The following is a 14,597-nucleotide window of genomic DNA, read 5'->3' on the forward strand; positions in this document are numbered from 1 at the left end:
CCTCATTTCTTGTCACTTGTCACTTTTGTTGTTATTTACTCAAATACAACACACACCTGTACAGTCTGTTCCAGCAGAGCGTCTACCTGTAGGAGGAAGTTGGACAAGGCGTGGAGATATGAAAACAGGAATGGTAACTGCAGATTTATGGGGCACTCTGCACTGTTCTCAAATATCTACTACAATAGAGAACACTATGGGAGGAGTTCTTTTTTTTGTGTGGTATGACAATGGTATGAAGTGTCCTGCATGACAAGTGTGTTAAAGAGTCATCCAATTCAAGCCTCGTAATCACAGCATAGGTGTGTTGCATAATTTTGTCTGTTAATTTTTAGCTGTTACATGTCTCAATTGTGAGCATAATTTAGCTTTTTCATGGCAAAGTACTACAGAAAACAATGCAGAAGTTCCAGTAAGTTGGTGGGATCACAAGTTCAGTGTCGGAAATATGACATATCCTAACTGGAGTTATGAAGAATATAGATAATACAGGATGTTGGTATTATGTGAAACCGTAAGAGTTTTGTTGAATCCACTCAAGTTACAATAGCTGCTCTTCTAGTGAAAGTTACCGGATTCAGTCATATAAATCAAAGTCTTTACCCGCTCCCTGGTTACACCTTCCTGAACAAGTACAACGGGCCTCTGGTTTCATAGAAGGAAATGGCTCAGTTACTCAGAGAGAAGTCGTCGTTGGTAGGGGTTCATTGTATCTGCTGGCTTCATAGTCAGGTTTTCCTGTTATTCGCCTTAATTCAAAGAATCGAATCTGAGGAAATGACGATGATGAAGGAGAAAGAGAAGAGATGGGTGGCTGCTACATTTGATAACTTAGATATTCTCATAAATTGTGAATTCCCAGTCTGAGAGGTTTTATATCTTTACATGAGCATTATTGCCACCTTAAAACCCTTCTAAAGCTCACACACACATCCCATTTTTTGGCTGCAGCTGGAGCTTTGATGTCTCTTTACAGTAAATCTTTAAAGGAGAGGCGATTTCCTCAGGATGTTGCTACAGTAGCTTATGTGCTTCTGTGTGCTTGGAGTTTAGATACACTACGTACATTTCACAAGCTGCTGGTTTTGTGGAACTATAGGAAGTTGTGGATCTGATGTATCTCCCCTTGTTTACTGTTTGCGGAATGTGAACATAAAAGAATGTTGGCTAGGTATGCGCCGCAGAGATGAAAAAATAAAACAGGTGATTAAAAATGTACCCTTATAGGTATCAAATACTGAAAGTGTATTTTTAGGACATGTGCATGGATAATAAAATATCATCATACATTTCCATTCAATCCAATGCAGTTGTTTCATCCAGAATTTATAATAATTTGAAATAAGTGTGGCTTATTCCACCACTTGTGGTTCAGACTGTTAACATGGGATATTTTTTCTTTCCATTTATCCCATATAGTCTCGCTTTGCCAGACCCTCCTCCAAAGCACGCTGAAGAAGGGTCTGGCTACTCCACATAGCATTCGGGGATGGGATGTAAACGTGCTCTGGTTTATTGGCATTTCTTTAAACCAATCAGAATCGTCATGGGCGGAGCTAACCTCCGCACAGAGCTTCTGCAAAATAGTTGTGCGTGAGAAAACTCAGATTGGACAGATAGTCTAACTAACTGTTTCACTTTACCATGCAGATATCTGAGGAGCAGTCAACAATAGTCCTCATTAATTCACTGAATATAAAATCCCAACACAAAGAAATACATGCATCTAGCGGAATTTCCTGCGGCACCAGAGCAATCCCGGAAGTGTCACATAAAGGATATAGACTAATCCCATATGACGTGAATCCGGCATGGTGCTTGTTATTACCAAATGTTAGCATGCTAGTAAGCTAAACTAAGAAGGGGAACATATTAAACATTATTCATGCTAAACATTATCCCATTAACATTGACGTGGAGAGCATGTTAGCATGCTAACATTAGCATTTAGCTCAAAGCTGTGCCCAAAATACAGCCTCACAGAGCTGCTAGCATGATTTTAAAATCTTTGAGTCTGTTTTTTCTTTCTATTGAACCTTTTTATTACTTGGGAACTGCCTGACTCTGAATTGAACCTCTCGTCAGCTACTGGTATCAGCAACAACAAACAAAGTGGGACGCATTTAGAAAGTTCATGTTTTTAAAGGTCCCATGACATGGTGCTCTTTGGATGCTTTTATATAGACCTTAGTGGTCCTAATACTGTATCTGAAGTTTCTTTCCCGAAATTCAGCCTTGGTGCAGAATTACAGCCTCTAGAGCCAGTCCCACAATGAGCTTTCCTTAGGATGTGCCATTTCTGTGTCTGTAACTAAGGAGGAGGAAACGGGGGGTGGGGGGCAAGGTGGAGGGTGGGGGTGTGGCCTTGACCAACTGCCACTTTGCTCGTTTGAAATCCATGATGTCTCTCTAATGGGTGGGCCAAATTCTCTGGGCGGACAAAGCAGAGAAAGGGGAGGTAACATTGCTCCTTATGACCTCATAACAAGCAAGATTCCAGATCGGCCCATCTGAGCTTTCATTTTCTCAAAGCAGAGCAGGATACCCAGGGCTCGGTTTACACCTATCGCCATTTCTAGCCACTGGGGGACCATAGGCAGGCTGGGGGAACTCATATTAATGTTAAAAAACTCATAAAGTGAAATTTTTATGCCATGGGATCTTTAAAGTTTAAAAATGTCTATATCAGGAAGTGCTAATATGTATGCTTACCTGTGTGCAAATATGCGAGACAGCTCAACATTTGACCAGCAGCCCGAAGGCTCGTAGGAGTATTATTACGCTTTAAAACTATTTGCACGTACACAAGGTTTACATGTAAAACTGTGTTGTCTGCAAACTTCAGTTGACCTCAGTTTTCACCTGCCCTGCTGCTAAAACAGGACAGAATATCTTTTCCAACACACAGACCTGGGATAAAAAAGGGAAGATGTAGGCCTAGGTGTTATCAGTGGATTAGAAATATGAGGTCTATAAATAACACTTTTTATTTGAGTTCTGTAATTTATCCTAGATTGATAGCACACATGGGCTGTTTTCCAATAGCTTTCAGAAAGTGAAGTGTACCTTTTCCAAGAATATTTAACTGGACACTGACTTCTGCCTTTTCCTTACAGGAAAGCTAGTTGTCTATTTATCTTTACCGAAAATGTTATTGTTTAATTTCCTACAGCACGTCCCACTTGGCCAAGGTCCCATAACGAGCAAGTGGCCAAATGACCAGACCTCCACAGGAATCACATGACTCAGAATGTCTGAGGGACGTTATGAGGGCTGACCAAATAAAAAAAAAGATAACAAAAAGTAGTTGTCAGCCTGACAACCAGCTGCAAAAGTCCTAATAAGGCATTTTAATGGGCCAGTGGGGCAGAGGGTATGACATACAGCGTTTGCTTTTTTCTCCTCTAGTTATCTTTACACGAGGGTTGCGTCAGTCTGCTGATGAGCTAATTTCCTTTCTTTTTTTTCTTTGTCTGGCTGAGCTAACTGGTTGCGGTTTAGGTGTAATAACATGAGCAGGCCAGACAGGAGGAAGGGTTCTGGGGGAATTTCTTAACTCATGAGACTTATTTTCAAGTTTTAAAGTCATTCTGATAATAACTTTGAAATAGGTGATTACTACAGCCAGCAGCAGGAAACTGTATGCCAAACAGGGATCAAGCAGTTATGTAACATCCTTGAATAAAAATATTATTTTTTTGTTTTCTCTTGAGGCCACTTTATTCCCAGAGTGAGCTATTCATGATAAGAAGGCGTCAGGCTACTTGAATAGCTCTTGTCACAATGCTTTCCCTGCGCTGGGTTGTGCTTTGTATTCATGTACACTAATTGGGTACAGTAGGTAGTTATGGAGGGTACTTAATTAAAAAGCAAACTAATGTCCAAAAATGGAAATTATGGAAGCTGAAGGAGGGCGGGGGGGAAGATGTCAGCAGCGACTTCTCTTTTGTTTTGACTGTATTTCAGTTCTTTCCACTGCATTTTCTTTGGTTGTTGACACTTTTAACTCTATTTAGGAATTGATTAATGTGGTGTTGACTGCTTTGTTGTTGAAATGCGCTCGAGCTCAGGGACCAATCAGAATCTAGACTAAACAGGAAGAGGAGATGGCTTCCTGTCCAGCCCTGAAGGAGATGACTACTGAATCCAGCAGTGAACTGAGAAACAATAGCTTGACAAAATTAAAAAGTACTCAGGTCAAATGATGTATTTGAACTAAATACTCAAGTTAAAACCCAAAAATTCAATATAAATACCGGTATAAAATATAAATTAGCATTTTTCAGATAATCCAATGGGTTTTTAAATTGTTAATTTATCTTAAGAATCGAGCACATTTTCTCACGGTGGTTTTGGTTGATCACGGTGACAACAAGACTTCAGGAAGTCACAGTTCCTGGCCAAGAAATTGTCAAATCATAACAAATTTTTTACACTTTCGTTTTTTTATTGCTTTAACTTGATTTAACATTTTCATTTGTTTTGTTTGTTTCAGAGGCACTTGCAGTCTGATTTGGTTACCTTCGGAAAGAGCTAGGCTAGCTGTTTCCCCCTGATTCCAGTCTTTATGCTATGCTATGCTATGCTATGCTATGCTATGCTATGCTATGCTATGCTAAGCTAAGCGGCTGCTGGCTGAAGTATCGTCTCACCTCACTCTTGGCAAGAAAGCGAATCAGTGTATTTCCAAAAATGTCGAATATTCTTGTAAGCTAAGGGGGTTTACAATAAATATGATAAATTATTTTTGATTTTGAGATACATATGGTGAACTTTGGCACATCATCAGTGATGTTAACCTGGGGTAATCGGGTATTTTGGGGCTTTCAACATCTGACACCCTCGCTCTGGCAACTTATACATTGTGTCCCAGCAGCAGATCACAGAATTTACAAAAACACTAGAATTGTGCTTTACTTGCACACCAAGAATCATTTTCTCTGGGTTTTTGTAGCATTTGTCAGATGTGCATAGCCTAGTATGAGGCCCCACTCTCTCTTACTCACAATCCACTGACTAATACTGTCTACAGTGTTTCTGCTTCTAGCTGCCTGCGAGTCCTCAAGTGCGTCTGTAAAAACTGTCAGGGGTGTCTTACGCACGTCATCAGCTAACGCCATAGAGGCTGGCTGATGAAAACGGTGGCAAAGCTCTGGTTTTTCTGCTTGCGTCGTATGAAGGAGCCGTTAGTCAGTCTTAAAGAGCCACACCGTCCTGCTGGAGCTATTAATAGCCTCGAAGACAGCCTTATTTTTTCAGGAGAAAGCTGGCAGGAGTATTTGAAGCCAGCCCAGCAAAACCCCCCTTCCCCTGTTCATTTCCTCCCCACCCTCCGCTCTGCAGAATGCCGTGTACTGTGACAAAATTCTCTTATAAATGTATTTTTAGCCCCAAGCACAACACAGTCTTCTATTTATTCTGTGATTTATGTATATAATTAACACATAAATAACCAAAGGCAGTGAGGTAGAGTTATTAGCATGTTTTTTGTAATTCTAAACATTTTTCAACGGCTGAATCTTTCATCAATTATTTGTTCAAACCAGACTTCACACATGGCTTAACCAGCTGTGGTTTTTGTGTCGTCTGGTTTCACTCAGAATCATTACACTACTCTTTAACCACCATAGAGAAAATTATCTCCAACTGGAGCTCCATGGCTTAATAAAGAGATATAACTGTGAAAATACATCAAGAAGTAGGTCATAAACACTGTTGAACAATAAAAATGCATCATGGTCTGCTGTGATATGGTTACAGGTTGAGTTTGCTTTGACTATTCCTATTCTTTAAGCTGTAGGCTATTCTATTAAATAGCTGTGAATGAAAATGTTAATCCTAAGGGTAATAGTTTGGTTTGAAGACAGGTGTCACTGCCTTGGCTTCTCAATAAGGGTCTCAAAACATAGTTTGGAGTTAAAAGATTGTTTTTATAGAGCGTCTCCGTGGCCTCAAGGTATAAGATGCATTACATGTAATAGCAACATCAATATTATTTAACATCAGCTGGGAACACCATGTTTCCTGTTTGTCTTTGCTACTTTCAAATAGGCAAAGAATAGCAAAAAACAATTTCAAAAATATTTATGTTTTATTTTATTAATTTTCAATTTTTATGTCAAATTATACTGATTAAGGATAGGCTTCCTAACAATGAAGTCTTCAGACTGAAACTGAATAATTATCATTGTATCATAATGTCATAATTTAGTGATAATACTCGTGCTTCCAACAGACAAACACAGAGTGATGTCATGTCAAGTCTACTGACATGCCTGCTGAAGCTCATTATGTAGCAGCTGGTGTCAAACAATGAGGTCATAAATGAGGTATTTTGATAGAGCCGCTTCTCTTTTTATGAGAAAATTTCTTTTTTTTGTCTCAAACTGGATGTCTGAGTCAGGGAAATTTATTTGACGGGCTTTCACGAGGAAAGACACATTAGTTATATCATTAAGATATACTGCTTACTTTTATATTAATTTCATTCAGATATACGTAGTTCTTTAGCGATAGTGACCAAATGATTCATTCATGTGGTAAATTTCTTTGCAAATACCTCTCCCCAATGTATTTTCAGTTCATCAAACTTAGCACTCTGGTTGGTGGGGACTTTTATGTCTGTGTGAGAACACTGTAAACGCATGAGATCATTCTTATGGTTGAGATCATTCTTAGGTTCATTCCCTTTGATGACATATTCAGTGGGCGTCATCACAGTGAGTTTAACTAAATATAACCTCTCCGGTAGTGACAACTATGGGAAAACGAATAAATCTTAGAGTATAATGAAACAGCCATCCCCCCCCCATGCAGACGCACAGAGGCCTACAGTATGTATCATGCTCATTATGAATAAAAAATAATCTTGTGTTTAGAAATAATAACTCAGTGTTTAGATCATAGCAGCTCCACTCAAGAGTTAAGATCTTCTCTAGAATACAATGGTATTATGTATTACTGAAATGATGAATGATGAAATGATTTGGCTACTGAGAACAAAGTATTTAAGCCTTAGCAATGGAGGAGGTGAACCATATTTACTACTGGTCCCACAGATGTGCATATATTTATCTGATCTGCACAGAGACATAACAAGACCAAAAGTCTTGGTAGGGCCCCCTAGAGGCTGCAATGTTAATTACACACCACACAACTGAAGTGTTGGATGGAGCAGATGGAGCAAACAGAATACTACTGTAAATATTACCATGAGGAAACGCCATGGAGGGGTAGCCTGAAAATGTGGCAAAACGGTGGCCCAGTAAAAGATCAGGGGGTCAACAAGTAACAAGTCAAGGGGAAACTTTGACCGAACAGTGGCACTTCACAGGTAAAAATCATCCTTCCCAGAATATAAATTCAGTGTTGAACAGACCGAATGACTGACTGACAGCGCCACCCTTAGGCCAGAGTATAACTTAATTTGTAGGAAAAATAGTTCATACCACCCAAAACAGAATATATATATATATATATATATATATATATATATATATATATATATATATATATATATATATATATATCAGGGGTGTCTTCTTTTTATAGAAAAATCAAGCCACAATATGACTTAGTCATAGGCAGCAATTGGTTGATGGCACTAACCTAAAAATGTATAAGGTACTACTTTATAATAAATCATCCATTGTAAAGGATTAATAAGTTGTATTAATATTGGAGCTGGGCAATATATCGATATTATATCGATATCATGATATGAGACTAGATATTGTCTTAGATTTTGGATATCGTAATATCGTGATATGACATAAGTGTTGTCTTTTCCTGGTTTTAAAGGCTGCATTACAGTTAAGTGATGTCATTTTCTGAACTTCCCAGACTGTTGTAACTGTTCTATTATTTGCCTATATCCACTCAGTCATTATATCCACATTACTGATGATTATTTATCTAAAATCTTATTGTGTAAATATTTTGTGAAAGCACCAATAGTCAATACTACAATATCATGCAGTATCGATATCAAGGTATTTGATCAAAATTATCGTGATATTTGATTTTCTCCATATCGCCCAGGCCTAAATAATATATATAACACTCATTTACTAATGCTTTAGTAAAAATACTTTGTGGATAAGTTAAAATCCATCAATATGGACAATAGACGGTTGTTAAAAAGATCCCTCAGTATGGTTTAAATCCTTCTGGAAAAGGGCTGCAGAGCATGTCCATATTCTACTTTGAGAGTGGATAGTCTTTAAAAAAACTAACTGACTTAACACAACCCTGGGAAAGGTCGTATTCCAGCATATAGGGAGGTTTCTGAGGTTCTCGTCCAACAAGATATAAACAAATATAATAGCCTATAGGATGTTTTCTAATCATTAGTGCGCTTATAAGTGCCCCCTCCCTCCCTCCCTCCCTCCACCTTCCCCACCCCCCCAGCGCGCTTTCAGCTCCGTTCTCTTCCTGTTTTGGTAGGAGGTGGTGAAGAAGAGGACGGCTGCAGACCTCCACAGTCATTTTTCACGTTACATCCGTCCAAATCCACAAACGGAGAACCGCCAACACATCGTGAGCATCACATCAGAGCCACACAACATGGACTTCTCTATCCGTGCAGCTAACGTGGAGGACTGCAAGGACATCGCGCGTATGATTGTGGTGAGCGGAAACGTGCAGCGCAGCTGTAGGCTGTATGACTCGGAAGACATTTGGTTGCCTATGACTCACGGGCTTACGTCAGTATATACTTCAAATACACGATATAGCGGTTATTAGATCATTGAGATGTTATTGTATCAATATATTATGACTACGGTTTTATTAGAGCGCGCACCAGATGTGCATGGTATAGGCTAACTGACAGTTATTTAGGTTAAGGAATTGTGATATTTCACAGTAGTGCAAACTGATGTTATTTGTATTTATTTTTCACAGGAGTTGGCTGAATATGAGAAAGTCGCAGATCATGTAAAAGTCACTCAGAGAGGTACTGTATTAACAGTTGTGCTAAAAATAATCCGTTAAAACAATACGGACAGTTCTCTGCTTTGAACTCATGCATGTATTTATCCTTCATAAAAAAACGATGAAATCCAGTTAAGGTCAGATAAAATATTCCATAAGAGATGGACAGTTCATCGTTAAACTTTGAAAAAAAATACCAAGGTCCATTTAGTAGCTTTTAATTATATCACAATCTCGATTGATTGTCATGGAATTGTTGTTGGCGTAAAAGTTTATTCAAAGGTTCATTGTTGACCTTGGAGACAGCAGCTACAAATCTTGCTACAAGGTCTGTCCATTCATTAGCTGTTCTGGAGCTTTCGATGATATTACATGATCTTCCTTAGCAGACGGACTTTGTCCAGTTGAATTTAGACACCGAAATGTCCAATTTTTGAGCCATTTTAGGAAATTTATTCTTCTTTATTTACAAAAGAAGATGATGTGATGTGATTATGTGATGTGAACGAAAGCTCCTGAATAGCTACTAAATTGACCTTGTGGCTAGATTTTTGGTGCTCTTTTTCGAGATATTGATAGATAGATAGATAGATAGATAGATAGATAGATAGATAGATAGATAGATAACGATACGTTCAACGTAAACTTTTACACCAACACAAACAATTTCATGACAATCAACCGAGATTGTGATACAATCAAAAACTACTAAATTGACCTTGTGTTGAGGTTGTTTTGCCAACTTTCACAGTTGTTTCAAACCACATCATCACAATAGACATGGTGTCATTTAAGAGACCATGGGGTGTCTGACCTTACTTTCAGGAAAAACTATCACCAGCATATCGCATATAGTCTTTTTTGTATTTTATATGCAGACTTGGAGCAGGACGGCTTCTCCAAGAACCCGTTCTTCCATGGGATTGTCGCGGAGGTGCCAGAACAGCACAAAACCAAAGAAGGTGAGGAGGAAACCATCAAAAACACTGTTAACTTCACTACTGTTACAAGCAATCATATTTGTGGGAGCGATGGAGTTGTACACATCTTCATTCTCATACAAACCAAAAAAAAAGATCACAAAACTGTCTCATGACCAACATTTATTACACTACTCTCTGATCAGTGATGCAACAGCAGGTAGATTTATCACCTCTCTAAAGGGAAACACCCGGACTGTGACCAGAAGTACGACATTTATAAGTTGTCAGCACAGAAATTCCACTTTTTCTGTACTATGCAATTCTAGATTCAGATATCTGCCTTCATACTGAGGAATAGCTGCCTGTGTAAGTGTGTTTGACTTACACCATGACTCTGATAATGGAGTACATTAATATCCATATAGGTTCTCAACCAATCGCATGTTAGGATGCAGATTAGCTTCTGGCAGCTAGAATCAGTAATAACCACGTTGACCGAAATGAGGAAAGACAAATATCCTTGTGATTTCTACCAGTTAAAAAGATGCTAGCATGTGATTGACATCTTTAAATCTAGCAGCTACAATGAACAAATTATAGCAACATGAACAACAAGAATGTACTGAATTCCCAGCATTGTTGGACAACAAATCCATTTTGGAATCTCTCTTTTACTGCTTTCTGACACTACAAGCATGTAGTGCAAAGAAAGACATAAACTGGTGACTTATACTAACATACTAGGTCAGCAACACAGTTCTAAACAAGACTGACTGGCTGAACATGACAGACCACTTTAACTGAAACATGATGTAACAACAGTACGGACGACAAAGAGGGTCAGCTGTGACAAGCCCTTTCAGAACAGAATTTCCAGTTACTGAGTAAATAAAAACAAATCTTTATTTTAACTAAGAGATGTTTTCATTTTCCACTAAACAACCTACCTGAAAAGATTCAATAAGCGATTTGATAAGCGGGTTCAGACTCGATAAAATGCTATCACAGCCCATCGCTAAGGCTGCATCCGAAATTCCACACTAACATGCTATTTAGTAGGCTAAAACAGTATGTGAGATTTTTTAGTATGTATGAAACCAAAATAATAGTACGTGAATTGCATACTATTTCCGGTAAAATATTACAGTATGCAATACTGGACACTACGCCTGCATAAATATCCCACAATGCAATGCGATAGTAACAACAACGTTCATAACAGACAAACGGACAGAAACCGAGGCGCTCTGTAACGTCAATAACGCTTTAATTTACATGTCTACATATTTAAACGACTGTTGGTCTAGTTATTCACTTCTTTCAGTAATTTTAGCATTATCTGGCGATGCCGCTAGAGCGGAGGTCGGCAGGGGTTACCATGGTTACGCGTCTTCAGCAGTAAGGAGGCTTTCAGGAAGTGACGTTGAAAATTATAGCTTAGTGCATCCAAAAAGATACACACTACTGTTTATTTACACAAAAGTATGTTGAACGATAGTATACATATTGAGTATGTAGTGCAGAGTATTCGATTTCGGATGCAACCTAACTCTAAAGCATCTTTAAGCTAAAAGACGGCCAAATAAAATCATTAAATACTGCTTTAAAATCATCAACCAGAATAACTTTGAGAAGTTGAACTAAAAGTCTAAAGTTTACATATTTTGTTTAACACATTTATTAATTGATTTGTCATGTGTAACAGACTTATTATAGACACAACATTTACCCTTCACCCTCCCCCATTACAACAACATTACATTATTATTAACAAAAGCTTAAGAACAGTACAATGAAATCAATTCAAAAACTAAAAATGTTTTGGGGAAGGATATGCAGTTACAGTATATCTTGAAAAGAAACATGCTGTCAATATGTATTGTGATATGACCCTTAGTAAAAAATACCTATAGAATGAATACACAAGTTTTATGCTGCTTTTACTGTTACTCAAATCACCTGCTCTCTACCATTTCCTGGTGTATTAATTTTACATTTTTCTTTTTCTTTCAGGCCATACGAAGATAGGATATGCACTTTACTTTTATTCTTATAGCTCATGGTCGGGCAGAGCCATTTATATGGAGGACTTGTATGTGATGCCAGAGTTAAGAGGTACAGTGCACAGTCTCAAAAATGTTATTGTTGTTATGGAGTCAATATAACTTGTGAAAATGGCCTAAAGAGAAAAACTTCTCAAGTAATTCATGGTATCTCTTCCAGGGAAGGGCATTGGTAAAGCACTTATGAGCAAGGTAGCTCAGGTGAGTAAAACATCAATCCATAATTTGACTGGGCAAGACATGGACATGTACTGTATACGTTAAACCATGGCTGTTCTCTCTCTCTACAAAGAAAAGATAATACTTTATTGATCCCCAGAGGGGAAATTCAGGAAAGGAGGTTTTGCAACATAATGCATAACATGTCTTGGAGCTTGCATAAATCCCTTATGTCAGCACAGCAGCACTCATGTCTGTCTTCCTGCTCCTGTAGCTGGGCCTGGCTGCTGGCTGCAGCCAGCTTAACTTCACCGTCCTAAACTGGAACAAACCATCTATGGACTTTTACCTCAGCCAGGGAAGCTTCGACGTCACGGCTGACATGGGCTACCACTGTATGCGCTGCGATGGAGAGGCGCTGGAGCGCCTGGCCCAACCCTAAGCCAACACTAGGCTCATGACAGCATGACCTTTACAACCATACGGTCACAGAGAGCAGGGATAGAGCACCACTCATTGGCCCCATTCCAAAACTTGACAATGACAATCGTTAAGCCAATTTCACAAAGGGCAGATTATTTAAATAATTGACTGTGTGTTAAGCCCTGCCGCCCTTAGTTACTGTTACTACGCCTATCAAGTTTTTCAAGCTAGCACAGCACAAATGCAGTTTACAGTAATAACAATTCAATTTTTTTACAATTCCACAATATACCATCTATTTCACATGGAGGTAAACAAAAGCAGGCTTCTCATTTATAGCATATGACTGTCAGTTTTGTCGGCTGAAATGACAACTGGCAGATTTAATTAGATGCAGTTAGCTAGCATTAGCTAATTAGCCAACTTTTGATGCTTCCCAGCTGACTCGCTTTAAACAGAGTCCTGTAAAATATACGTACACATGATGGCTATATACATATTTTAATGCTAAAAGACTGAGGCTTACGCTATATGTCCAGGCAAAAAATCAATTGATGAGATTTGCTGGAGCGAAAATCTAAATCCAATAATGAGCAGGATAGAAATGCTAATGTTAAACTCTGACGTAGCAGCATTTTGGCTCCCACACAATTGAACTTGTATTAACACAAAATAACATAATAATGCAGTTAACTAATGATATGCTCCTTGGCTTTAAAATAATGCTCAGTTACTACTGGTAGTAAGCTAGTTAGCCAGGTATGCTAATGTTTGCAGCTTACATTGGTGTTTTTGGTTTTGGTACGGCTAAAACAAAACTCTGTACGAAGTATCTTACCACAGCCTCACGCACATCGCTTCAACATGTACCTGCTGGGCCTTGTTCCTGTTTAAAGAAGGGTTTAGCAAACAGTCAATTGGGTTTTTATTTAGTAAGTCAAGGATGCAGTTTTAAGTATTGGAATAGGGCCTATACGCAATACATTTAAAAGAGGCACTAAAATCTGTGTTTTGTGTTTTTCCCTTGTGATATGGTATGACCCAGAGCATTTTTGATTTTGGTGTTAAATGGATCAGATAACCTAACCTCTCTTGTGAAAAAATTTTAACTATATGTTTTTTTAGAGAAAGTCTTAACACACAATTAATCATCTAGAAATGAAATATTTTCTTTTTGCACAAAAAAACAGAAAAACCTAATGCATTGCAATGCTAAGATGTATGTTTCATTGTACTGTATGACTGTTGAAAGGAGCGAGTTTATGGTAAGTTATCCCTTTAAATTATTATAAACTATGATAACAGCAACCAAAGAGTCAGTCATCTCTCCCCTTGTCTTCCAGATGAGTGCTATAAAGCTGTTGTAATGTATAATGTTGGTAATTTACAATGTTTCATTTACTTTTAAGCTATGTGTGCACTAATGGATGGAATTAAGAAGTAAAGGAATCAGTTGAACCTAAACCTACTTGCATGCAGCCACACAACAAACTCTTTGGACTGGCTTCAAAGAAATGAGCCTCAAATCAGACAAAAACAATCCATCTGCTGGGATTTAAAAAGTAAATGCCTTGGACTGATACAATTTAAATAAAAAAGACAAGAAAGCATATTTAACTGTTTAGTTAGCAGGGTGTGTATCATATATATATATATATATATATATATATATATATATATATATATATATATATATATATATATATATATTGTGGTTGCTGCACTGTGAAACTGTCAGTATAAGTATAAAAACAACCATGTTAACGTATTGGGCTCATTTCCACAACTGTGGTGCTGTTAAGGTGTCTAAAGGGCCTAAGTGTGTTACCATGGCAAGATACTCCCAATGTGTTTTCAAATGCTATATGCATTGATGTTTTTTTCTGCCAGCAGAGGCATTTGTTTTAATGTGTTAATGTGTCTCTGATTTTGTCTCTGAAACGGTTGAAAATAAAGATGATCATAGTTGGGTGGAAACCTTGTGAATCCAAAGCTTTTCATTAACATTGTGCATTTTAGACCTCATCCAATGACTTTTTAAAGGGCTTTATGAGATTATATAAATTCCCTCAACCAAAAATGGATTCACAGGTTT

The 14,597-nt window shown here is 38.0% G+C and overlaps 1 protein-coding gene across 1 annotated transcript; it reads left to right on the plus strand.

The window, feature by feature from the left end:
- The first annotated feature begins 8,412 nt into the window (after positions 1–8,412).
- si:dkey-19b23.15 (thialysine N-epsilon-acetyltransferase) lies at positions 8,413–13,876 on the plus strand. Its single transcript, XM_039823476.1, has 6 exons — positions 8,413–8,628; positions 8,905–8,956; positions 9,813–9,896; positions 11,871–11,972; positions 12,081–12,121; positions 12,354–13,876. Exons 1-6 carry the CDS (start codon positions 8,566–8,568, stop codon positions 12,519–12,521), a joined length of 510 nt encoding a protein of 169 aa, XP_039679410.1. The 5' UTR covers positions 8,413–8,565; the 3' UTR covers positions 12,522–13,876.
- Positions 13,877–14,597: the final 721 nt, after the last annotated feature.

The sequence above is a fragment of the Perca fluviatilis genome, chromosome 14, assembly GCF_010015445.1.
Source record: "Perca fluviatilis chromosome 14, GENO_Pfluv_1.0, whole genome shotgun sequence".
NCBI classification, from domain to species: domain Eukaryota; kingdom Metazoa; phylum Chordata; class Actinopteri; order Perciformes; family Percidae; genus Perca; species Perca fluviatilis.